This window comes from Gadus morhua, chromosome 9 (assembly GCF_902167405.1).
Source record: "Gadus morhua chromosome 9, gadMor3.0, whole genome shotgun sequence".
In the NCBI taxonomy this organism is placed as follows: domain Eukaryota; kingdom Metazoa; phylum Chordata; class Actinopteri; order Gadiformes; family Gadidae; genus Gadus; species Gadus morhua.
In genome coordinates, this window is record NC_044056.1 from 18,488,220 (window position 1) to 18,512,914 (window position 24,695).

The following is a 24,695-nucleotide window of genomic DNA, read 5'->3' on the forward strand; positions in this document are numbered from 1 at the left end:
CGTGGTTCTTCCCACGCTCAAAAATCTTCTTCCCATAGAAAACAGACCAAAACAAATAAAATCAAACTTCCTAACAATCACTCCAATTATGTATATATGTATATGTATATATATATATATGTCAATCTAGTGTTCTTTAGAAACTGCAAAACTAAATTCAAGCACTCATCGGCTGTTTGTTTACTATTGTGAACTTCCGCGTTTCGGTTTCACATTGAACGGAGTCTTGTGACGCAACTTATACGCGACGTGTTTGTAATATCGCAGCAGCGTGGTAAGGTAACCTGTCTGCATTTGGCTTGTTCAAGACTCATTTGGTATTATGACAATGGCGACATGACTTCAGCAATCATCTCAGCGTTAAATGTGTTGACAAAACCACTCGGTGGTAAGTGTGCAATTTGACATCTGCCAGTCCTAACCCTTTGTGGACATTTAGACATTTGTTCCGTAAGAATATCCCAGTCAATTCTCAATGAGACACCGGAATATATATATAAATAAACAAATTACATATGTTCGTCGCGTTGCTTGTGTCTTTCTCTGTGGCCATATCAAGACAGCTATTCCGCTTCTGAACAGAGTGCTATGATATGTTATAATTAATACTGACGTCACTGCAGTGATTGCACTTTACATATATATTTGAACCGAAGCTATCGTGTATTCATTGTATTTTAAGGCGCATTATTTTGAGCTAATCTTCTAGATCAGCATCTCAACCCTTTACCCCCCGGAAAACGACGCTGAAGTTGGCATCCGATTCGCAGCATCCGATTCAGCAGCTGGTCCACTTTAAATCGGTCCTGATTGAAAACCACTACACCTAGACTCTTCAAATCTGGACTAAATTATCACGATGAGGTTATACATTATAATAAACATAGTTACAGATTTGTGAAACCTTTTTTCTATTTGTGAAAATGCAATACAGGCTCATTTTAATGCTTTTTAGGGGTCCAGACTGCATTAGAACGGGTCCTGATTGAAAACCACTACACCTAGACTCTTCAAATCTAGACTAAATTATCACAGTGAGGCTATACATTATGTAAAACATAGTTTCAGATTTGTGAAACCTTTACCCTATTTGTGAAAATGCAATAAAGGCACATTCTAATGCTTTTTAGGGGTCCAGACCGCATTAGAACTGATCCTGATTAAAAACCACTACACCTAGACTCTTCAAATCTGGACTAAATTATCACAGTGAGGCTATACATTATGTAAAACATAGTTTCAGATTTGTGAAACCTTTAACCTATTTGTGAAAATGCAATGCGGTCTGGACCCCTAAAAAGCATTCAAATAAGCCTGTATTGCATTTTTTCACAAATAGGGTAAAGGTTTCACAAATCTGAAACTATGTTTTGCATAATGTATAGCCTCACTGTGATAATGTAGTCCAAATTTGAAGAGTCTAGTTGTAGTGGTTTCCTATCAGGACCGATTTGAAGATTCTAAGTGGTTTTCAAGCCGAATCGGATGCTGCGAATCGGATGCCAACTTCAGCGTCGTCCCCGACGACAAGGTTTTATGAACTTGCAAAGAGAAACTCCCTGATTTTATGTGATAAGATTATTTATTCAATATTTCGTTTTTTAAATATATTATTTGGATCGTTATCTCTGCCCTGTGTATAGCTATCGGAAGCCGGATAAAATTTCAAGGCTAAAATCAACCTTCTGTCGTTATTGAAGCATAATCCTACATCCCACAGTGTACTGGTTTTCCGTTCTTTCCAGCAGAGGCCCATGTGAGAGAAACTCAGTCATCCCAGCGTGACGCTATCTTGGGGGCATTGCGGACAAACAGAGTTCTGCTACTGGAGCAGCTGCAGAGCGACGAGAGCCTTAAGGAGGCATGGGCGTTGCGGGAGGCGGAGAGGACGGCGGCGGCCTGGTTCTGTAGCGAAGCAGAGGAGGATGTCCCCTGGGCCTTTGCTCAGGAGTGTTTCCTCCTGTTGCTCACCCTCGCCCGCCACCTCTCCACCCAGATGGCGCTCTTCGAGTGCACTCCGCCGGCGGCCAATCGGCACACCCCCGAGGCTGCCCCGGCCCTGCCGCCGGACGTGCTGAGCGTGAGCCAGCAGAAGACGCTGGGCGCCGCCCTCCAGTTCACCGTCTCCCTCGGGCTCTGTGCTCACCTGGTGCCCGGGGTGGGCTTGGCCCTGGAGCGCCGCTCCGCGTTCGGCCCGCTGCTGGCGGGGTTGGTGCGACGCGACGGCGCCGCGCCCTCCGCACCCCCCGCCGCGCGCCGGCTGCTGACCGCCACCACGGTGCTGCTGCGACTGAGCGAGCTGCCGTCTCTGGCCACGCTGGTGTACACCCGTCACCTGGGCGACCTCATGGCTGCTCTGTGCCAGCTGGGTCATCAGCCGCAGTGCTCCCAGGGAGACAAGGTAACCGAGTTATGTGTCAGCATGTGATTGTTGATTAGTGTTCTCCTCTCTCTGGTATTTCAAACGTATCTTAGAATGTGCCCGTCATGTCTGAATTGATGTGCAATAGCAGCAATCGATAAGCTTTTAGGGCAATGATGGCCACTTATGATTCTACTATTGTTCAGATGAGACAGTGACAGCTTACAACTTGCACCAAAAAAAATGCATTATTTTATTGAACTTAAACTGATTTGAAACACCACTATACTGCCCTACAAAGGCAAAGTGCAGTAACTACGTATTTTGTCAAAATTGAGTTCAGGGTGAAAATGGGTTTTATAACACCTTCTTTGTCTTGAGACAAAAACTCTTGGTCCAACTGTGTCCCGTTTCAGAGATATCCCCAAGTCAAATTTGCAGTAACTACAAAATCCAACCTAATACCAAGGCTAAACGCAGTAAGTGAAGTTACTGCGCTCTGCCTTTGTTCACCCGGCTTTGACACAGTAGATACTGCGGACTGCCTTAGTAGCCCCATCCGAATCTACTGAGGAAAACTCATGGTGGAACTTGCTTTGAAACGCAAGTATCCAGACAATGGTAAGGACGATGGAAAAATATCAACAACTGACCTAAATCTTTTAAACCATTTTAGCCAACCTGCTCCCTTGAAGCCTGTAGCATCTTTCCACTCTGGAACCGCTGTCATAGTCAAATTACGATCACGTCGCTGTTTTCTTTCTTGTCTTCATTTCTGAAACTATTTTTGTTTCGGGGCAGCTAATCCAACTGATGTGAAGATAACAAAATCAGCCTACTCATTTAGTTAGTCGACTCCATTTAAGTCACTGTTACTTTAGCATTCTAGAGTTAGCTGATCTCCTGAGGAGAGCCGTGCAGCCGCAAATACGATATTGAATGAAAATGAAATGTCCATTTAGATTGGTTGTTTACTTCTCATTCCAAACGCTACATCACATGGTTTAGGTAAAATATTGCGTTGTCTAAAGGATAGCCAATGAAGTTCAAGCAGAAAGTCCAAAGGTTGCAAAACCACCATCGAGATCAGTTGACGTCTTCAGTTCATTTCTTCTATTGTATAAAATGGCAGTCACTCATTTTGACGTTAGATCTAGTTTGGGATATAATTGGCAAGTAATTTTTTATTATATCTACCTTATCTGTAGTTCTTATGGTTATTATATTTCAAACTAATGTAACTGAGTGACCTCTATGAATTGTTGATAAGTCTTTTGCCACCAAAACAGTAATATCCAATCTTGTATAATACTTACTTTAATACACACATGTATGCATCCAAGAGTTCCAGTGAATCACTTATCTAAGCTTCCCATCGGCTGCCACCATGCAGTAGCCCCCCCCCCCCCCCCCCCCCCCCCCCCCCCACACTTAATTTTCTAATTAAAATGAAAATCCACAAACCAAAATACTATTGATTGTGTGTAAAATGTTAAGGATATTTGGGAAGATAATGGCAATGTTGATGACAAAAAAATGCAATTGAAGGGTTTGATTTCAAAACGCTATCTATATTTATAGTGTGTATCTCCAGTGATATCAACAAAATAGTATTTTTGTTGTTTTGTTAAAGTTAAGATACATTACAGAACACTATCCCAACTGCAGGTTCACTGATATAACCTAAAACCTTTTTATATAAAAAAATGATTCATGAAAATTCATTAAAATTGTGGATATAGCGTGTTGGAACCAAGCTCTTCAATTGTTTAGGGCTGCGATGTGACAGGGACATAAGGACAAAATAGATCATTGAAGGTTACAAGCAATTTCAATGCTCTCAAAAACCTTCATAAACGAAGCACAAGCCAATTAAATTAAATAAAAAGGCATAGGTAATGCAAAAAAGTTACTTTCAGAACACATTTAACTTGTAGATACTGCACTTTGCCTTTGTAATAGCACTCTAGTTGTTCGAGGTAATACAAAGGCAGAATGCAGTATCTACAATTTTGAGGTCAAAGGTCATATCGTTGGTCTTTTCTTTTTCGATACAATTTTCCTTCCTATAAAGGTATTCATTGAAAGTTCACCACTATTGTACCTGCAACAGGTTTGGCCGGCCAGTATGAAAACTTTGAAGGCATTTTTCTCAGTTTCAACGTTGACGTAGTTACTGCACTTTGCCTTTGTAGGGCAGTATAGTAGGGTTGGGAGAGCTGGCAAACAAAGCAACAAGAAAAAGGACAAACACTAGGGGATGCATTGGGATGGCCGACGCCTTAAACTTTAGTAACATGACATCTGGATCTCCGCCCCTCCCCAATAAACAAAGACGCAACCAGCCATAAAGCTTACTGCACCTGGCTAGGCCCGCCAGATCACTTGATTGATGTCAGCTAAAGCTAGCATGGCTGAGCTGGAAAGAGCAGGAGGGAGAGGGGCCGATGGTGGGAAAAATGCGTAATCAAACTAATAATAATAGTAATAATAATATATAAACATTATATTAATAATATCCTTTACAAAAGCAAAACAACCTCACAGTGTGTTGGCCACCTTGTCCCTGCGACAGACATGCCTGACCTCCATATTGTAGAGGACAATACAAACCCACATACCCTACACCTCAAAGGGTTCCTTGGAATCCTCCTGACAGCTGTCAGACACAGGGAGGCCACAGAAGAAAAGGTGACTGTCACTCTGATCTGGGAATACCAGAAAAATAGAGAAATAGATTAGGATGCATAATAAAAGTTGGACAAAGCACTCTTGAAATTCAGCATCCCTTCAGGAGTTTCCAGTTCTGAAAGACTACTTTTACATGAAACTTTATACCACAATCTCCAACAATCACCTGATATTCTGTCGGAGCATCATTTTATCAGAAAGGGGCAACACCCCTTCTAACACAAAAGACTGAGAAGCCATATCCGTCGATACTATCCCTGGGAATGCACAGGCATTCTCTAGAGTCTAGACCATGCATCCTTTCACCCATCCAGTGGTCGTAGTTAATCTAGTAGTTGCATTCAACTAGCATGGTTCTTCAAACCTATACCTGGATTTCTTAATTTATGCTATGTATAGTAATGTTATTGAAATATAAACGGTATACTGTGTTATTACTATATGTATAACCATGATGCACTGTTGTATTCATACATTTTTTACTTATGTGTGTTTTTGTATTAGGCTGGAGATGGTATTGTTTGATATGTGTGTTGTGTTTTGACTTCTTAACAAATTTAGGATTTGAATTTGGAAGAACGCACAGCTTGCAGGGCGGCCCTGAAAAGCATTCTGGGTACAGTCTATCAGCCCATCGTAATCAAGGAGCTACTGATACTCCAAGGTGGACCCAAACAGGTTGAGATAAGATGTAGATAATCCAGAGTTAATTGTTGATATTGCCTTTTATAACTTTAGATGATAAATAAGCTTCTGAAATAGTGATGAGCATTGGTTTCTGTTCTCTCTGTCTCTGTCTACCATACTACTCAGGTGTCCTCAACAGCAGGGGCCAATGGGGCCCCCAGCAGGCCGGCAACAGTAGCAACTCCTGCCTGGCTCCGGCGTCTGTGTGGCCAGCTGCTGTCTGACAGGCTGATGCAGCCTCACGGGGTCCACGCCGTAGCCAGGGCCATCCTTGAGGGAGGCACAGGTAGGGAACCACGGGAGCCAGGTTAAGGGCCAACCACATGGAACAGGGTTTTAAGAAGCACTGTGATGCATTCTTAGGATGAATCTTGCTGTTCTGTATGATTATACATTTCAATGGTATCTTGTTATGACGAGTACACGATATGGAAAATAAATACTATTTTTTATTATTAATGGGGTGTTACCGTTCAACCTCAATAACCCCAATAAAAAAATAATCATCTCTATTCAATGCATGAGAATGAGAATGATCTGTGTCGAGACGAGTGATCTTTCTGACAATTGGTCAATGAATCTGAGAGTACTTACTGCTGTGGTTCTCCCTTGTGTCCACTAGGGGGTGACTCCGACTGGAGGAGGTGTGACGGTGTTGCTAGGATACTGGTGGCCTGTCCTCAGCAGTGTGTCTCAGCAGACCTCTACTACAGACAGGTCTGCCCTCAGGTAAACACAGACAGAGGCATGTGAAACATGTGGAATATATAAAGACACAGTTCATGCTTGTTTTCTCTTATAATAAATATTGTTCTAACTTGTGACTGAGTTGAGATTCAGACACATTGTAGATCACAATTTTATACAAAATCAAAATATACCTATGTCGACGTCAAAACATATTAAGGTGCATTTAGGCTGTATTTTAAATGCCAATTTAATTCCAATACACAGAAACAAGTGATGTTTATGAAAATAATATTTATTAGTAAATCCTGGGCATTCCACGTTTTAATTAAATCAATTCCAAAATTCTATCTGGCATTTTTTGAAGCAACACTAAACGTACTCGTTTGTGAAATACATGTTTGTCTTGATATGCACTCTCTTTGGCCAGATTATAGAACTGCTGCACTTCAAAGACAAACTGACCGCCAGGCAATTCCAGCGCGTTGCCACCAGGGCGGCGCTCACCATAGTGGAGGAGAAACCACAGTTTGGACAGCAGTACCTCCTGGAACCTCTCCTTGGCCCGCTGAAGCGCTGCTGCTCCATGGCAACCGGTCAGAATTACACTGCTCTCATGGTATCACTTACTGCTTGATGTTAGTTCAGGAAGGGGAACGTCAAGTTACAGTTGTTCTTTTCTTGTTAAGTACAGATAATGGGTGAAGCAAATTGAAAGTAAAATATTCATTTTTTTTGTATTAAAAGAAAATTGACCCGAATGAAATTTTGCTTTAACAACTTTTTTCCATTTTTTTCTTGCTGTCAAACTGAAAGGAATATATCTACATAAATATAAATTGGTGGTTGCCCGTCTCACCCAGATTCAGACGAGGTGTTGAATTTCAAAAAGTGGAGCATTGCTGCTGTGATTCTGAGGCTGCCTGTGATGCGCCTCTGACAGGTTGCCCTTCACCAAGGCTACCCAACCAGAGGCAGCTGATCATATAGTCAGTGGTGCAACACAGGTAGCCTACTAATCACCCTGATGAACATCGCTGTGTTTGTAGACAAAGTACGATCTTGTGTTGTAACGGAAACTCGTTTCAAAAAAGCAACTATTCGGGACACATTGGAAATCGTTGGAAAGTAATCAAAAGTGGCTCGGCTACTGTAACTCTGCAAGCCAATTTAAGCAGCCGACGGATAACAAATACTAACCCATCAAGCTCCCCTTCTGGACGCACAATGATGACTTTGGAGTCAAACAACTCGTCTAAATCTTTAACACAGCCAAAGGCAGATTGACAGATATCTCGGCGTATCCCTTTCTAAATTGATCATATAGTATATGGTTTAGGAAGCGAGAGGTGACCAGGATTTTCCAATGCTTTAACTTTCTTGTGCCCAGCTTATTTCGAACCAATGGCACGTTACAGTTTCATGGTGTGAAATCTGATCGAAATCTCTGGCGTAGGTCCATCACTATGTAGTTCTGGAACGACCTCTGTCGTGTTTGAGCTCCTTTTGTTGTGCCCCATTCAGGCGAGGCCTCTGTGGAGGAGTGGGCGCTGAGCCGCAGTGTGGACGATGTTTACAAGGTGAGGACTGGAAGGCTCAGCTTGTTTTGTCGGAATAACTTGGCAAGGAAATGTATGTTTTGTTTATCGCAGGCGTAAGGACGGCGGACTTATTACCCGTCACTCAATATTCCACATGCTTTTCTATTGTTGTACAGTATTGTGCCCATTCCTGCCCGTGCTCCAGATCTGGGTGATAGGGAACAGTGCGTCGGTCCCCGTGCTGACGGCGCTGGAGCCAGTGCTGTCTGTCGTGTTCAGCCTGTTCTGTTTCACCAAGCAGAACGTCTCCCACCTGCGGTACACTGGCCTTTTATTGTGTGTGTGTGTGTGTGTGTGTGTGTGTGTTCACAAGAAAGATCATAGCCAATGCCTGTATTTGATTGAAACGTTTTAATGGCGCATGTAAGCTGACATGAGTCATACTACTCGTGGCTTTGCAGATGCCACTGTGTTTATTATTTGAGCTATGCTGTACAGCAAGGTACAATCATCAGGGATGAGGAACTGCATTCTTTGTGGTTACGGCCGTGTTTACTTAGTATTTAGTCATCTAGCAAGTGCTTTCTTCCAAAGTGACATACAGTGAATTGAGATACTTGTTAATAATGACAATTCTCAAGGATAGTTACGATAGTACAGGTAGATATTGGGGCTCAAACCCTTAACTCTTTGGTGGGAAGTCAAAACACTAGCCATTACTCTATAATGCGCCCCTGTTTTAATGTTTTAGCTGAGTTTTATTTTGTGTTAATACGTGTGTACCATGTATCTTTATTGGGTGTGTTTTTAATATGCACCACAGCGCCCCGTGCCAGGAGATCTTGCTGTGGTACCTGGGCCACGCCGAGCAGGCCCAGGTCTTCCCCGTGCTGCGGGGGCTCTGTAGCCTGGACGGGCAGGAGGGCGGGGGGGCGTCTGGGCTGCACTTCACCCCGGGCAGCGACGGAGGGGCTCAGCTGGCTCCCAGAGGGACCGACAGGTGGGTGTGGCATGGTAGCACGATGGGTGTCTGTCTGTCTGTCTGTCTGTGTGTCTGTCTGTCCCTCTGTCCGTCCGTCTCTTATTCATTTGTTTTGTGCGTTACTGATTTGTTTCATGGTTCTGAACTCAAAATGTTCCACTTGCGTTGTTCAATCAGTGAACAGACTCTGTTTATTACGGGATGTGCAGTTTGAGTTCTCTGGTGAGATTGAAAGTGGTGAGGCTCCAACAGCCATAATCAGTGTCCTAACCCCCGCCCCCCCCCCCCCCCAAGGCCCAGTGACGAGGACGAGGCGCTGTATGAGCGCGTCTCCGGGGAGCAGCGGAGGGTGGAGTGTCTGGTGCTGCTGCTGGCTGAGCTCAAGGACAGCGACCTGCCGGGAGACTTCTTCCTGGAGCTGCTGCAGGTACGCACGCACAAACGCACGCAAACACACACAGGCACAAGACGCACATATTGAACATCCTCATGTAGAAACACATTGCCCAGAGATGAGAGAAACTTGTCCCGCAAGCACGAGCGCTGTCACACGCAGGTGCGAGCGCTCGCACGCTAAAGTATAAACCTCCGCCCCTTCCGACGCAGGAGCTGACTCTGTGGGCCGCAGAGGAAGACGAGGAGGAGCAGGAAGTGGACCTAGGCGCCATGAGTCTGCTGGAGGCGGAGGAGCACCGGTCGGGCCGGGCCGCGGCCGGCGGTCGGAGGTTGGCCCTCCTGCAGGCCCTGGCGGCGCTGTGCGAGGGTCTGCCCCACGCCACGCTGCTCAGGAAGACCACCCAGGTGAGAGGGGCGGAGCTGCCAGGGCGGGTCCATGACCTGCCGGCATTCTCACTGCTAGTGTACGTTCAACAGCGGAGCTACAGTCGAAGGCTTGATTCTTATTGGTCAGTTGCGTTCCAAGGCTGTGTATTATTTTTTTTACAGTTCCAAATCACTTCGCTGCTCTGCCAATATTTCCGGCAACACTCAAATTGAACTATCGATCAGAAGTTTTCTTGGCAATACTAATACGGAATGCTCATAGAATAATTACATTTCGGCTGATTTAAGTTGAAGGAAAACAGGAACATTATAGATGAAAGTAACTAACGTCAATATCACAAATTTCTCCTACGGGGGATTAATAAAGTTGTATCGTATCATTGTTGGTATCTGTGGTATAAGTGGAGTAAACCACTCTGGGCTGTCACAAAATTGGAAAATAATGTACTTTGGGGGTGGTGATGGGCAAGGCGATTCTTTTCATGATTCATTTTCCTTTTATATAAATTGAAAATATGATGCACGTGAGGAGGAAGGAAGCATTCTCAGGCAAAGTGGACGTAGACATAATTAACAATTACGTCTACGTATTATGTCAGGAATTTGGTATGAGGGACATCATATGACTTTGTGATTCCACTACAAGTAAGGTTCATATTGCCTACCATTCCACTCATTCAGGTCACATGATGTGATGTGGCAGATGGTTCATTACAAGTTCATTAGTCAGAGATGGTTAAAGGGTTGATGTCGTATCTCTTTAAGACTTGTCTGCCTTTAAACTCAACATGTGAAAACATTTTCCAAGTACATCGGGCTCAATGTAGGGGATTTAGGAAAGCTTGTTTGAACATAGTCAATGCAACATTTTGATATTCCCTTTTTAAGATGTAGGAATGTGTATTAATGGGCACAGAGCTACAGAGCCCACTGATCCAGAAGGCTGGCTATGTTCTGGTGGAGTTACCTAACGGTGACCTCTAACTCTATGACCATAACAATTAGATATTAGGTACCAAACAATGACTTTCTCAGACAAAATAACCCTGTACGATAACGAGGATAATGTCACTTTTAGCTGTATAAACCCGTTGGGTATCATTGCCCTAGGTGAGAATGTTCCAACACATTATTCCACAACTAAAATGAGTATCATGTATTTATACTCCCACAAGCACAATAAAACAAAAAACGCAGTCATGCTGACACAGTTACTGCTCACCTAGAAAATACACTGCCTGCCCATGACCTGGTTGTTGAAGGAGCTTTTGAAGGCCAATTTGATTGTTTATATTGTTTGGCTGCAGAAATATCTAGACAAAAGTTCATAGGGCAAAGTGGCAGCCTTGAAACTTTGCATTGAAATCTGCTTGTTAAGCTCTTTAGGGACATGATGTCTACGGATGGCACAGCCTTCAGGGTAAAAGCCCCCCTTGAGGCTTGAGGTTTTAAAAGCCCTTCTCTTCCCAAGGGGGCCTTTGTCACCCTGAAAACGGGCCATTTCACTCCACCACCCAGAAATAGCCTTTATGCCCATTCTCTGGTGCTCCTCACCAAACAATCAGGTTCATACTAACTGGCGAGGCTGTACTCTGAAAGGCTTGCTGGCTGCGTCATTAACTGGCTGGATGAATGACCGTTTTAACACAATATGGTTGATAAAGAGTTTCATTGCGTTGGTTATGTGGCTGACTATTTGCCAGACGGGACCATTCTGAGAGAGAGAAAATGACCTCACTGATTGGAACCGGCTCCATCTTATTTTTTTATTTTTTTCCTTTGTAGAGCAGGTCTCTGGGTCTAAACCTTTGCTTTTCATTGGTTCCTCCCTCCCTAGGTGGTGGGGTTTGTGGTGTCCCTGCTCCAGAGGGCCTGTGCGGGCCTGTCCGGTCCTACCACTGAGCAGCCAGTGGAGAGCGAGACTCTCAGCATGGCCATGGGCCTGGTGGCCACCCTGCTGTCTGAACCTCAGGTAACCACTGCTGCTGCCACGGCCACTACGGCTTCTTTAGTGGAATCACGCTCATATCTATATTTATTTGTTACTGTTATAACAACTGTTATATACTGTTTAACTCATTTGTAGAGTCATTTGTTAATTTAAGTTATAAATAATTCAATAATAATCTCATTATGTTATCCTTCCCACCGGGTTTGGGCCAAGTTCCTTTCGCACAAATCGGCAAGACTAGCCCAAAAAACCCAACAACATCCTGCTCTCATCCCAGTACCTCCCCATCTCTGTTCCCTTCCTGGTCCTCTGCTCTGCGCCGCTCCCTCCCGCCCCAACAGAAGCTCGGGGCGGAGGACTACGCCTGCATGGCCCGCCTGCTGCCGCCCCTGCACGAGGTTTCCCTGCAGCACCCGGAGCCGCTGATCCAGGGGCTGGCGGGAGACCTGCGGTCCGTCATCGCCACCCACGGCGCCTGCCGGCCCGAGGGCCTGCCGGCCTGCTCCGGCCCCGAGAGGAACGACGCGGCGCGAGACGGGAACGCCCCGCCTCCCCCCGGAGACCGCTCCCACCCGCCGGCGACCGCCACGAGACCTGCCGCGGAGACGACCACCCTGCACACCAATCCACTGCCGCCGCCGCCGCCGGGGCCCACCGGGGGGCCTCAGGCCCACGTCGGCCCCCTGAAAAGCGTTGACGCCCGAACCGCGTCGCCCACCGCCGCCACAAGGCCCTGCCGCCCGGGGCCGCTGCCGGAGCCCCCCCGAGCCTTCTCGGACTGGCTGCTGGAGGCGTGCGACCCGGACGTGCCGACGCGAGCGGTGGCCCTGAGGAGGCTGACGCGCATGGTGACGGAGAGGCTCCCCGCGGCGCTCCAGGCCGAGGAACGGGTCCTCGTGGTGGGTGGAGAGCACACGCCAAAGGGCGTCGCTGCATAGCCAGAGTTAATGGTCATTGGTGCTTCTCACGGCCAAGGCAGACGGTACGCTTTGATTGATGCATGAAAGGGTCCATCCTACACACTGGGGAGGGATGTAAGTAGGATGGCAGTGTGAGGGGGGGGGGGGGGGGGCGAGGGGGCTATCCCGTTGATACAGGGATAGCCTTGGCTCTCCGGGGACTTGTTAAGGAGGCAGATGCACACAAGACAGGAATGACAACCCATTAACTATTCAGGATAAGAACCCCCCCCCCACCACCTACTGCGCCCCTCAACCTTACAGCCCCCTCCCCCTCATCATGCCCAAAGGGGACTTCCTATCGATCCCCCCCCCCCACAGACCCTTGATATCAGAGCCTTGATAACGGTGAGTGAGAGCCGGCACTGGTTGGTTTTCCCAGATCACCCTCTAATGAACCCCTTCATCCCCCCCCCCGCCCCCTTCTAGCCCCCCTGCTCCAGAGCTCCTCTGGTCTCTACCTGAGGGCATTGTTTGGGTTATTCCCTTTGATAACCGTCCTATTGTGTCTGTTTTTAAGACTAAGCCCAATGGAGCTACTGCTGGGGAAACCCTTGGCTGTATTTTATTTGTTCTATTCACTATGTTTGTGTATCTAGATATATATCAACCATATAATGCTGGTGTGCGTGTTTGTGTCCTAATGCAGCTCTTCTTGGAGAACCTGGAACACGATGACACATTTGTGTACCTGTCAGCCATTCAAGGTGAGGCTCCACAACCTCCTCTTTTAAGCACTCGTGACACAATGTTTTCTATTAGTTGCATTTCATTTATCAGCTTTTTTTTTTTTTACTGCAAAAGGAATCGATCCTTCGCCCTCAATGAAATGTGCGCCGGGAAAGTGTTTTGCCGTGCGTGCTGAACGGTTTCGGTCTGAGTCATTGATCTTTGTCTCCCTCCGTAAACATGACGTGTGCCGGGCGCAGGCCTGGCAGCGCTGGCCGACTCCTTCCCCGAGAGGATCCTGGAGAGGCTGCTGGGCGAGTTCAGGGGGCCCTCCCGCCCCGACCGGGAGCACGCGCTGGAGACGCGCCTCAAGGTCGGAGAGGTGCTGATGAGGGCCAGCCGGGCCATGGGTGAGTGTGAGACCCTCTCACGCACACAAGAACAGGCCCACACACACACATTCTCTCCACTGTTGGAAAATGTAATAGTGTTTACAAAAACGCCACACTTTTTTTTTTATACGGTGCATTCGATTTTTTGTCGCTGTTTGGAAAGTACTCAACAACATTTCTAGCGATGGAAAGTCAGAAATTAACGACTCGACAAAAATAAAGCAATATACCTTATCCTAGGATATTCCAAACGTTGTTTTGCCACAACTTGCAGGAGAAACGCTGTGGCAGTTTCAAACGCACCAATGTCAGTCCATAGTGACAAATCATTTCAAGTTAAATGACTGAACAATAACCAAAGCACTTAAACCATTAACATTGTTTCTGCTCCTATACCTCCGAAATTGAGGGGGTCATTGCGATGTGACTTCACGTTGTACAAGCCCTATAAGACTAGAAAGCGATCACACGCGCGCGTGTGTGTGTGCGCCTGCGCCTATATATATTTGCCACAACTTATATATAAATCTGGGGGGGAGGAAAGTCATTCTAAAAAGATTTCCACGATAACACCGACAATCATTTGACGTATTTTGAGAAAGAGATAACATAAAGTATAATAATATAAGACTCAGAATTACCCGCTGCTTTCAAAGGGATTATAATGGGAGAATTCCGCATAGCTCTTCAAACCCCATGATGCCACATCAACAAGCATTTTTTTGTCTGTGATAGTTATCTATTTACTACCACTGGGCCATATGGACTCTACCAACACAGGGTAAGCTCTGTGCTGAGAGGGAACCCAGTGTGTTGTTAGGGGTAAAAAACCTGTTCAACTGATAGACTTGCCTTCTGTTTTGGGCTTTTTACTTTTGCTTTCGGGGGGGGGGGCATGACTCTGATGTTGTCTGTGGCCTTTGCACCACTTTGACCGCTCACAACCCACTGACTGAAATCCATAACATCAAGATCTGGACGGACACTCAGCCAAGCAGGCCCAGCCGGCCAGCCAGAGACAAGGGAGGGAGATGGAGACGGGGAGACAGAGAGCAGTGTGTCTCCATGTTTGTACGCTCGCCCTGTGTGCCCCAAATGCCCGCTGTCTCACTCCTCAGTAGTCAGCAGTTGCAAGGGCCAATTCAGAGCCCTGCCAGCATGTGTCTTAATAAATAACAAGGTTCTCCTAATTGACTAGAGCATTGAAGCAAATGTTGAAGAAGAAAAAGACACATGCTGGTCCTGAAGAGAACACACACACACACACACACACACACACACACACACACACACACACACACACACACACACACACACACACACACACACACACACACACACACACACACACACACACACACACACACACACACACACACGGTGGGACCAAGTCCAAAATGCAAATGCCGAGAGGATTGGTGATACCACGCTGATTTATTCTAGCGTTTTACTTACTAAGCATGATGCAGCAGGAGGCATGCATCTACTTTGTCACAGTCATTGATTATTGTGTGTGTATGCAAAGACGCCTCCTCAAGGCTGGACCAGACACAGACTTTATTAAAATCCTTACATTTTCCATTGGGTAGATCAGTGCTATTGTGTCTCTGACCCAGAGACTAAGAGACGGCTGGCTCTCTTTCAGAACTTAATGTGGGACGGCCTGAATGGGATCGAGTATGTGTGTGTATGTGGGTTTGAGAGCCTGGGCGACGAAGCCAGCTGTAGGGCACTCGCCACGGCCAGGCTGGGAAATGATCTGCCCACCATAGCCAGACAGAGCCACAACTTGGCCAGTCGGCCAGCTCTCGCTCTGCTCCATGGTTTTTATTTGCCCGTGTGTGTGTTACTCTCCCTGCACTTGGCTGGGGGAGTCACTTCAGCCACAGAGAGCCTCACTGTGTCTCTCTCTCTCTCTCTCTCTCTCTCTCTCTCTCTCTCTCTCTCTCTCTCTCTCTCTCTCTCTCTCTCTCTCTCTCTCTCTCTCTCTCTCTCTCTCTCTCTCTCTCTCTCTCTCTCTCTCTCTCTCTCTCTCTCTCTCTCTCTCTCTCTCTCTCTCTCTCTCTCTCTCTCTCTCTCTCTCTCTCTTGTCCATTTTTCCGTTCCTTGTGTTTATTCTGTCACTTGTTAACGGCCAGCAAGCTTTAGTCCGGAGTTGTAAACCCCACTGGTCTATGGTGTCATCGTCCGTCTGAACACCACGAAGGAGTTGGGGAATTTGTCTGTTCTTTTTGACCTTTTTTTTTTTTTCTCGAATCAATGAATGTGATTCATCAGTAACCTGTTATGCTAGTTCTTCGTGTTTACAGATGTCTGGGTAAATCTGAAACTAACGCTTAAAATAAAAAAGGGCCGGGTGAGTTGAAGGACTTGATGAACCACCAATCCCATAATGTAACTGTCGCTGCTTCCCTGTTCATTCCACAGGTTAAGAATAAGTGACATGTCTGGTTGGACCAGATGAGAGAGTGCCGTTCCACTGGCACTTCATAAGTACTATGAGAGGCACATGGGCCCAGGTGTGCTTGAGCAGCAATCACTGACCCTCCATCCTGCAACACACACACACACACACACACACACACACACACACACACACACACACACACACACACACACACACACACACACACACACACACACACACACACACACACACACCAGGAGCTGGCAGAGACTAGGTTATCACAAATAGGGCTGTAGTCAACCAAATACATTTGTGGTCACCTAAAATGTGACAAACTCATTGACCCATCGATTTGGGGGAAAATACAAATAAATCAGCATGTTATCTCTGGATTAACCCAATCGACCGCAGTGCACTCTACTCTACCCGGTAGCCCAAAAAATCAGCTGAGAGCTGTTTCGAGGAAGTCAGTTGATGACAGATCCACTCCTGGGCCGAGTCCGACCCCGTCAGTGCAGAGCTTGAATGTAAAGCAGGTCAGGCCCCAGAAGAGCCACAGAGCGCCGCGCCAACGCGTGTCGCATAGTGGAAAGGAAACGCGTCGGAAGATTCAGTCCAAGGTTTTGCTCTGTGTTGGTGTTATGGCTCCCAATGTAGGACGCTGCGAGGCGTGCCAAGGTGCCAAGTCTGGTCCATTCATACTCAAAGCCTATAAGGCGCGAAAAGGTGGCGAAACGTCGCAGACAACATGAAAAACGACTTATGCCAACACATTTTTTGTCATCCTTTTAGAAAAAACAAGTGCTGCCACACCAACGATTTATTTGACATGGTGTGAATTTGTTTGTAGCCAAGTAAATGTCCTGTCAGTAGGCTGGCAGTCATCCGTAAATTGGGCGAGCTCAATGTTGTGTAAACCCGGGTGTTTTGACCTCCTGTCTTCAAAGTCTTCTAGTCTATAAAACCATACCACTATTTATAACGGACTACGGAGCCTGTAAAAACGTAAAAACTTAAAAATGTAATATTATTTCTAACGCATAATAGCCCATCACTCAAAAATAAAACGCATCGGTCTGCAGATGTCCTTCCCCGCCCCCCATGGGGCCGGTGAAGGACATCTGCAGACCGATGTGTCCGACCAATGAGAACTCGGTCGAACAAGTGCACAGCGATCGACCAACCGACCAACCAGAACCGACAGCCCTCGTCACCACACCCCGCATTATATAGTCGTCCAGGCACTGTTGTCGAATAATCCTTCTCCCTGTCGCGCCCCTCCAGGTGATCTGGCGCCCCACCTGGGACGGCCCCTCATGGTGGCCTTCCTGCAGGGCACTCGGGACCAGGACCCCACGGTGAGGGCCAGCTCCCTGTCCAACCTGGGGGAGCTGAGCCACAGGCTGGACTACGCGCTGGGTCCCCTGGCTCTGGAGGTGGGTACACTGTGTGTGTGTGTGTGTGTGTGTGTGTGTGTGTGTGTGTGTGTGTGTGTGTGTGTGTCATGGGTCAAACGGTAGCAGCTGTGGGCATTCTTCGTTAGCGTTGTCTAAGGAAGTAAAATGACCGGCTTGAGGTACTAAACATACAACAGCTATTGACATACAATACACAAATATAAATGCACTCGCACTGAACACATCTATTCACATTTTGGTCGTTTTATTTCCCGTTGTGATTTTGTCCATCACATTACAAATATCTCTGAATTTCATTCAGTCATAGCAGAGCTAAAACATGTCCAGATAAAAACATTATGAATAAATGATGTTATTCATCTAGTCTATTCATTTTAATTTCACCCAAGGAATATTTGCATCCAAAATAGTAAACTTGTAAAGTAAACTGAAATTGTTTTTGGATAAAAAAAATACCTGGAATACTTTTCATTCGTTTTCTTTGATGAGAGAGAGAGAGAGAGAGAGAGAGAGAGAGAGAGAGAGAGAGAGAGAGAGAGAGAGAGAGAGAGAGAGAGAGAGAGAGAGAGAGAGAGAGAGAGAGAGAGAGAGAGAGAGAGAGAGAGAGAGAGAGAGAGAGAGAGAGAGAGAGAGAGAGAGAGAGAGAGAGAGAGAGAGAGAGAGAGAGAGAGAGAGAGAGAGAGCTTCTATATGGTGTGTATGTATATTTGAGGGACACCACAGTGGTCAGATGTTTAAATCTAGATTCTGAGGTGTGTGTGTAGCCGTATCCTGAATAAGCAGCCCTGTTCGTTAGCTGGGCCGGGCTGATATAAATGAACCTGCCAAGACTACTCTCTGTCTAGTCAGTCTACTTGTCCACCTTCTGTGAACCCTCATAGAGAAGAGACCATGTTGGTTTGAGCACCTCGTCGTTTGTGTGTTCATTATCTGTTAGTGTGTATCTGTATGTGAGTCTTCAGTTTGCTGTGTGTGTCTGTTTGTGTGTCTTGAGTATGCTTACTGATAACATAGTGTTTTTGTGCATGCCTTAGGTATGCTTACTACTAGCAAGGTGTGTGTGTGTGTGTGTGTCAATATGCTTACTGCAAGCATGTGGTGTTTGTGTGTGTGTGTGTGTGTGCGTCCTGAATGTGCTTACTACTAGCATGTTGTGTGTGTGTGTGCGTCCTGAATGTGCTTACTGCTAGCATGTTGTGAACAGAGTGGCACATCGTCTAAATGGCTCCCTGTAGACCTGTAGACTCTGGTAGACTCGTACAGAATTGGGTTAGTATAGTCTGCTGATTTATTTTCCCAGACTCCTTTTATAACAATACTGGCTACACAGAAAAGCATCAATGGTTTTCCCCCTAGATATTTCCTCGTAATATCAGTTTAATAAAATATTATGTATTCAATTATTAATGGTCTGACACTTTTAATTGTTATATTTTGTATTAGTATTGAAATAAATAAAACGTGTGTGTGTGTGTCCCCAGCTGAGCTCTTGTTTGTCAGCGCTTATCAAGACGGAGAAGGAGGCTGAGGTGAGGAGGGCGGCGGTCCATGTCATCACCCTCCTCCTCCGTGGCCTCAGTGACAAGACCACCCAGGTACGGCTCTCTCATTCAGTCACCCTCTCTCTCATTCAGTCACACTCGCTCTCATTCAGTCACACTCGCTCTCATTCAGTCACACTCGCTCTCATTCAGTCACCCTCTCTCATTCAGTCACCCTCTCTCTCATTCAGTCCAACTCGCTCTCATTCAGTCACACTCGCTCTCATTCAGTCACACTCGCTCTCATTCAGTCACACTCGCTCTCATTCAGTCACACTCGCTCTCATTCAGTCACACTCGCTCTCATTCAGTCACACTCGCTCTCATTCAGTCCAACTCGCTCTCATTCAATCACGCTCGCGCTCTCATTCAATCACGCTTGCTCTCATTCAGTCACACTCGCTCTCATTCAGACACGCTCGCTCTCATTCAGTCACCCTCACTCTCTCACTCAGTCACCCTCTCTCTCATTCAGTCCCACTCGCTCTCTCATTCAGTCCCACTCGCTCTCTCATTCAGTCACGCTCGCTCTCTCGCTCTCTCATTCAGTCACGCTCGCTCTCTCACTCACTCATTCAGTCACGCTCGCTCTCTCGCTCACTCATTCAGACACGCTCGCTCTCTCGCTCACTCATTCAGACACGCTTGCTCGCATACTCACTCATTCAGTCACACTCGCTCGCTCACTCATTCAGTCACACTCGCTCGCTCACTCATTCAGTCACACTCGCTCGCTCACTCATTCAGTCACACTCGCTCGCTCACTCATTCAGTCACACTCGCTCGCATGCTCACTTTCTCTCACTCCTCCAGCAACTCTTCCTCACTCATTCAGTCACAGTCACTCACTCACCCACTATCACTCCTTCAGTAACTCACTCATTCAGTCACCCTCACACTTTCAAGTGCTCACTCACTCCATCCCACCCGTGTGTGTGTGTGTACACACACACACACACACACACACACACACACACACACACACACACACACACACACACACACACACACACACACACACACACACACACACACACTCCCCCGTAGCACTCTTTCTGAATGTCTTTTGCCCCCAGGGCTATGTGTTTGGAATTATAGAAAGTTTCATAACCTAAACAACCTGATTAGTTGTTTCCCTGTTGAACAAAGAGGGGAACTGAGTGAATAATTGTTACCATTTGATTGATAGCCTGCCATGTTCCTCTCTGGGCCACTGAGGAAAGCCCTGCTATGCATTCCATTGCATGTGAAAGTACATGGTTAAATTGTACGCGGTAGAGTAAGAACGCTGAGTAAAAACCGTGGCCGAGGCCGTATTGCAGAAATTGATTTTCACTCAAATTGATCCAGTGCTCCTACACACACACACAGCATCGACCGACTCACACCCGCTGTTCCTACAATCACTAATTTAATATTTTACCCTAGTGAGACGGATGGTAAGATGATCCACACAATGGATCACATCAAAAAGAAGTGTTTGAAGTGTGTGTGTGTGTGTGTGTGTGTGTGTGTGTGTGTGTGTGTGTGTGTGTGTGTGTGTGTGTGTGTGTGTGTGTGTGTGTGTGTGTGTGTGTGTGTGTGTGTCCTTGTGTGTTCAGCTGCTACCGAACAAAAGTTGCGATGGACCCTAGTTGGAACACATTCCCTCCATGGTAACCACAGTGATTAGTCTACACAGACTAAAAGAGCCAAAGACACATAAATTGAACTCTCTCACGATGCCAAGCGCCTAGTTCAGAACATTATGCACCTGTTGGGTAAAAGAAAAAAAAAAATCACCTTCAGAAGGTTTAGACCTTCTGTTGTAAGAGAGACACTCTAAACCAGTAATCCACTCTCAGTTTCCCTGAGGTAACAGGCAGGCACTAGGTGGCTTCTCACCAATGACACGCTTTGGATAAAAGCGTCTGCTAAATGCCGTAAATGTAAGCAGGTGCCCTCAAGATGGCCCTTAAAACACACAAGATCACGGCCCCTTCCGCTCTGATTGCATGTAGTGAGAATCCTTGTGTAACTGTTAAGTCCACCCAAAGTGAATCAGAACCTCCATCTGTATTATACAGCTGTACAAAATATATGACCGAGGAGCCAACCATCACACAGTTCATTGCTTGGCCCGTCGACCATGCTAATGCTTTTGATGGTATTAATGACAAGCTACATCTTTTTTTGACAGTGAGGAACATCAAAGTTAATTAGATCCATTAATAAAGCAAATTATAAGGCCTGCAATATTAACAGAAAACACTACACTAAATTGTCCCGTTATAATTTCAGAAAACTGACATTACATGGATAAGTGTTCATTTTAAATATGAGCTAGAAGTAAAAAATTAAATACATACATTTTAGAAAGTAGTAACAAAATGTAAGGTAACATTTATGCATAAGCACATGTCATTTTGGTTAGGGTTAGGGTTATGGCTGTAATGACCCACCCTGTGTGCCCGGTGAACTTCAACAAGGCGCTTGGTGACCGCTGGGTAGGTAGCAGTCCTGGTCCTGTCATTAGGCCCAACATCTGCTGGAGCACAGGCTGCAGAAACTGTCCAGCTGCAGTATGACTTAATGACACACTGGGACATGGGAACAGAGGCTGCACTGTCATGCCTGCACCCAGGGGTGGAGGGAGGGAGTGACACTGGGTGGGTGCACGAGTGGTGTGCTGAAGGTGGGGAAGGGTCACGGTGAGCAAATGGGAGGATGTTGGTGGAGTAAAGTAGCAGGCATTTCTTCGACTACGCTGAATCTAGGCCACGATGGACTGGAATCCCCAGAGCCAAGACAGGCAGACGCAACTTGCATTGAGTTGTGTGTTGGACACAGGAAATAAATCATTCCAAGGTCTTTTGAGACATCGAGCTCTTTGTTAACCTGCGTCCGAGTTTCATGTTCCTTAACTTTGTTATGAGGATGAATCTGTGGAAATGCATCACCATTGCATGATCAGCTTCAAGCCATCCGCCTACTTCATGTGGTAAATACATTTGTAGAGGATGTAAAGACAAAAAAGGCAAAAAGAAACAAACGCAATCATCGCTAAGCCTCTTCTTCTGCCCTTCTTGCGCCTCCAAGATTATATCAAATTCTCCGCAGAGGGGGCGGTGGAGTTCGTTTTGATCTCATTTAACAAATCAAATGAGTGACCAAACTGAATTGAACAAGTCTGTGTGCGAAAACTTCGTCGGTCCCACAGCAAGCCGAAATGAAAGCTACATATTTTGAAGTGTACGGCTTTTGACTGCCTGGCCTCCTGGCCATTCCCTCAGGGCCGCTGTGCCTCTCTTACATCCGTGTCCTGATCCTCCTGCTGATTGCGTGTGCATCTGTACCTTTCTCCACCTGCAGGTTCTCGGGGATGTTCTCCTGGATCTGTACCGCTCGCTCAAGTGGGCGGTGCGCTCGGACCCGGATCAGGTCACCGTGCTCCACGCCCAGCTGGCGTTGGAGGAGCTGGATGATGTCATGAAGCGCTACATTTTTCCTAAACAGAAGCTGGAAAAAAAGATTGTGGTCCTTCCATGAAGGCAAAGGAAGGGGAATTCAGCCTTTATTTCAGAAAACCACCCAAACTGACCACCGGCCTGCACCTGTTGGCTACCAACCATCACAACATTTTATGTGAATGTGTGTGTGTGTATATATATGTATATCACGCACACACACAACCCACCACATATCCTGTGTTTCTCCAATGACAACCGCCTAAAACATTCTCTCCTTTGTCCTGTAAGCTGTGCTTCAATGGGCTAGGCTGTAAACGGTCAATGAGGTAGGAGCTGCTCAACATACAGAGCTCTCTGCCCTCTCCGTCTCCCCCTGTGTGAACACGAGTGGACAAACAGAAACAGGGTCTCAGCGGTGTTTGCTGGGCATTGATGAGTCTGCCCTCTCGGGGTCATGGCATTACCGTAGCAGAGCTGGAAAGGGTCTGGATGCGATGTCTAGTATTACCATTGTGAACGTGGGCCGCTTTGGAATGCCATCCACAAGTGCCTGCACAAATGTTTTTGCCAAGGTGCTTATGTGTGTATGAATTGAATTGATCACTTCAACTAAACAGTTAAGCAGGTATAGACAATAGCAGTGTATATGTTTAAGATACCTCTGTTGCTTCCTGTCATTTTATACAATAAAACGGCCCCCTTTTGTGAGAAAAAGGGGGGTCTTTGATTTCAATACATGTCTGGTTGTTGTTGTGCACATCGAGATGTAAATTCAGAACCGTTTGCGGTGAACAATGTTTGATTGAGGCCAAATAAGTAGAGATTTGTCCTTCGCTGGAAGACATTACTTCTCTCTGGGAAATTGTCAAACTTCTATTTAGGGCAACAGAATGCCGACTGCTTCCTCTTTTAGGTACGAGGCTGGAAGTGAGGAGTTATGACCTCATGCTGAAAAGCTTTGGTATGACAAACTTGGATGATTGTAAACTATTTTTCAGTTAATAGAAATGGCTAGCATACAAGCTGTTCTGAAACCACATTAACTCTCAGGGGCTTCAGGACTGGGCTGGACTTACATTCAACAGTTAACAAGTGAAGGCATATATGAAAGACAATAAATGATCTGTGTTGGCTTTACTCATGCTTAAAATGTGAGGTAATACACACTATAACTTCATTGACTGTCCTCTAAACAACCTATATTTCCCATGCTACAGAGACAGAAACCAGCCAGATGGACACAGCACAACTATTTGTGAGATAATTTCAGAACTTGGAGCCATCCCGACTACCTACGCCTGTACACTAGAGAGATTAATCTAGTCTGCTGCTTATTTAATAATTACAAGCACGAGTGTCCTTGGGGAGGAGCCATGCGATGCTAACTCAGCATTTCAAGTGTTCAGGTGCACATGCGCTCCGATGAAGGAGCATCTCACACTGTATAAATAGCCACCTGCCTGCAATGCATTCTCAGTGCGTCCTAAGTCACGACTTTATGGATCAGAAATCATGGCTGAAATCTTCAATGTGCCAAGGTGACCTTGGGAGATTGACTTGTGTCCTTTTCAAAATACATCTTTGTTTGGACTTCATAAAAATTTGAAAGAAACGTAGTTGAAAGGCAATGAAACACACTATGCACATTGCATCTGAATCAGCATTCTTCCCGAGGGGGGCAGCCAGTCTGCCTGTTTATTCTAGCTGCATAACGGCATAGCACAGCAACTCTGAAAATCTTTTTTTATCGCTGTATTGCACATATCAGTGTTTCAGTAAATGAAACGTTGAGTACTGTTGTTGGACAGTCCAATGAAATAGAGCCTTTGGTTAAATGTTGTTAATATTAATTAATAGTTAAAAGTGATGTCTCACTTTCTCCAACTATGTTTTTAATTAGAGGGAGCGAGAGAGAGAGAGATACTCCATCCACTGAGTATTGATCATCCCTGGGCACACTGCAGTTTCATTCACGCCATATGTGAGCATATAGAGCATGTGCATGCAGTCTTCAGCAAGGGTGCGAGAGAGAGAGAGAGAGAAAGTGAGCCGGGGCTGCAAGAGGGAGAGAGAGGAGGGGCTGGGCCGGGGGGGGGGGGATAGATAAATAAACCCATAAGGGATGCTTTGACACATGGGCTGCAGAAATTAAAGAGGGGGGGTCGTTTCAATGCAG

At 46.1% G+C, this 24,695-nt stretch overlaps 1 protein-coding gene across 2 annotated transcripts; it reads left to right on the forward strand.

Moving 5' to 3' along the window:
- The first annotated feature begins 235 nt into the window (after positions 1–235).
- On the forward strand, positions 236–23,252 carry tango6 (transport and golgi organization 6 homolog (Drosophila)). 2 transcript variants are annotated; one of them, XM_030366369.1, is made up of 18 exons: positions 236–388; positions 1,746–2,401; positions 5,615–5,731; positions 5,867–6,026; positions 6,363–6,469; positions 6,858–7,023; positions 7,952–8,007; positions 8,174–8,286; positions 8,792–8,968; positions 9,245–9,377; positions 9,557–9,751; positions 11,571–11,705; positions 12,026–12,583; positions 13,293–13,350; positions 13,573–13,722; positions 17,396–17,547; positions 19,011–19,124; positions 22,422–23,252. In XM_030366369.1, exons 1-18 carry the CDS (start codon positions 337–339, stop codon positions 22,596–22,598), a joined length of 3,276 nt encoding a protein of 1,091 aa, XP_030222229.1. In that variant the 5' UTR covers positions 236–336; the 3' UTR covers positions 22,599–23,252. The 2 variants fall into 2 exon arrangements, with proteins under 2 accessions (XP_030222229.1, XP_030222230.1); XM_030366370.1 differs by having other exon boundaries at positions 1,749–2,401.
- Positions 23,253–24,695: the final 1,443 nt, after the last annotated feature.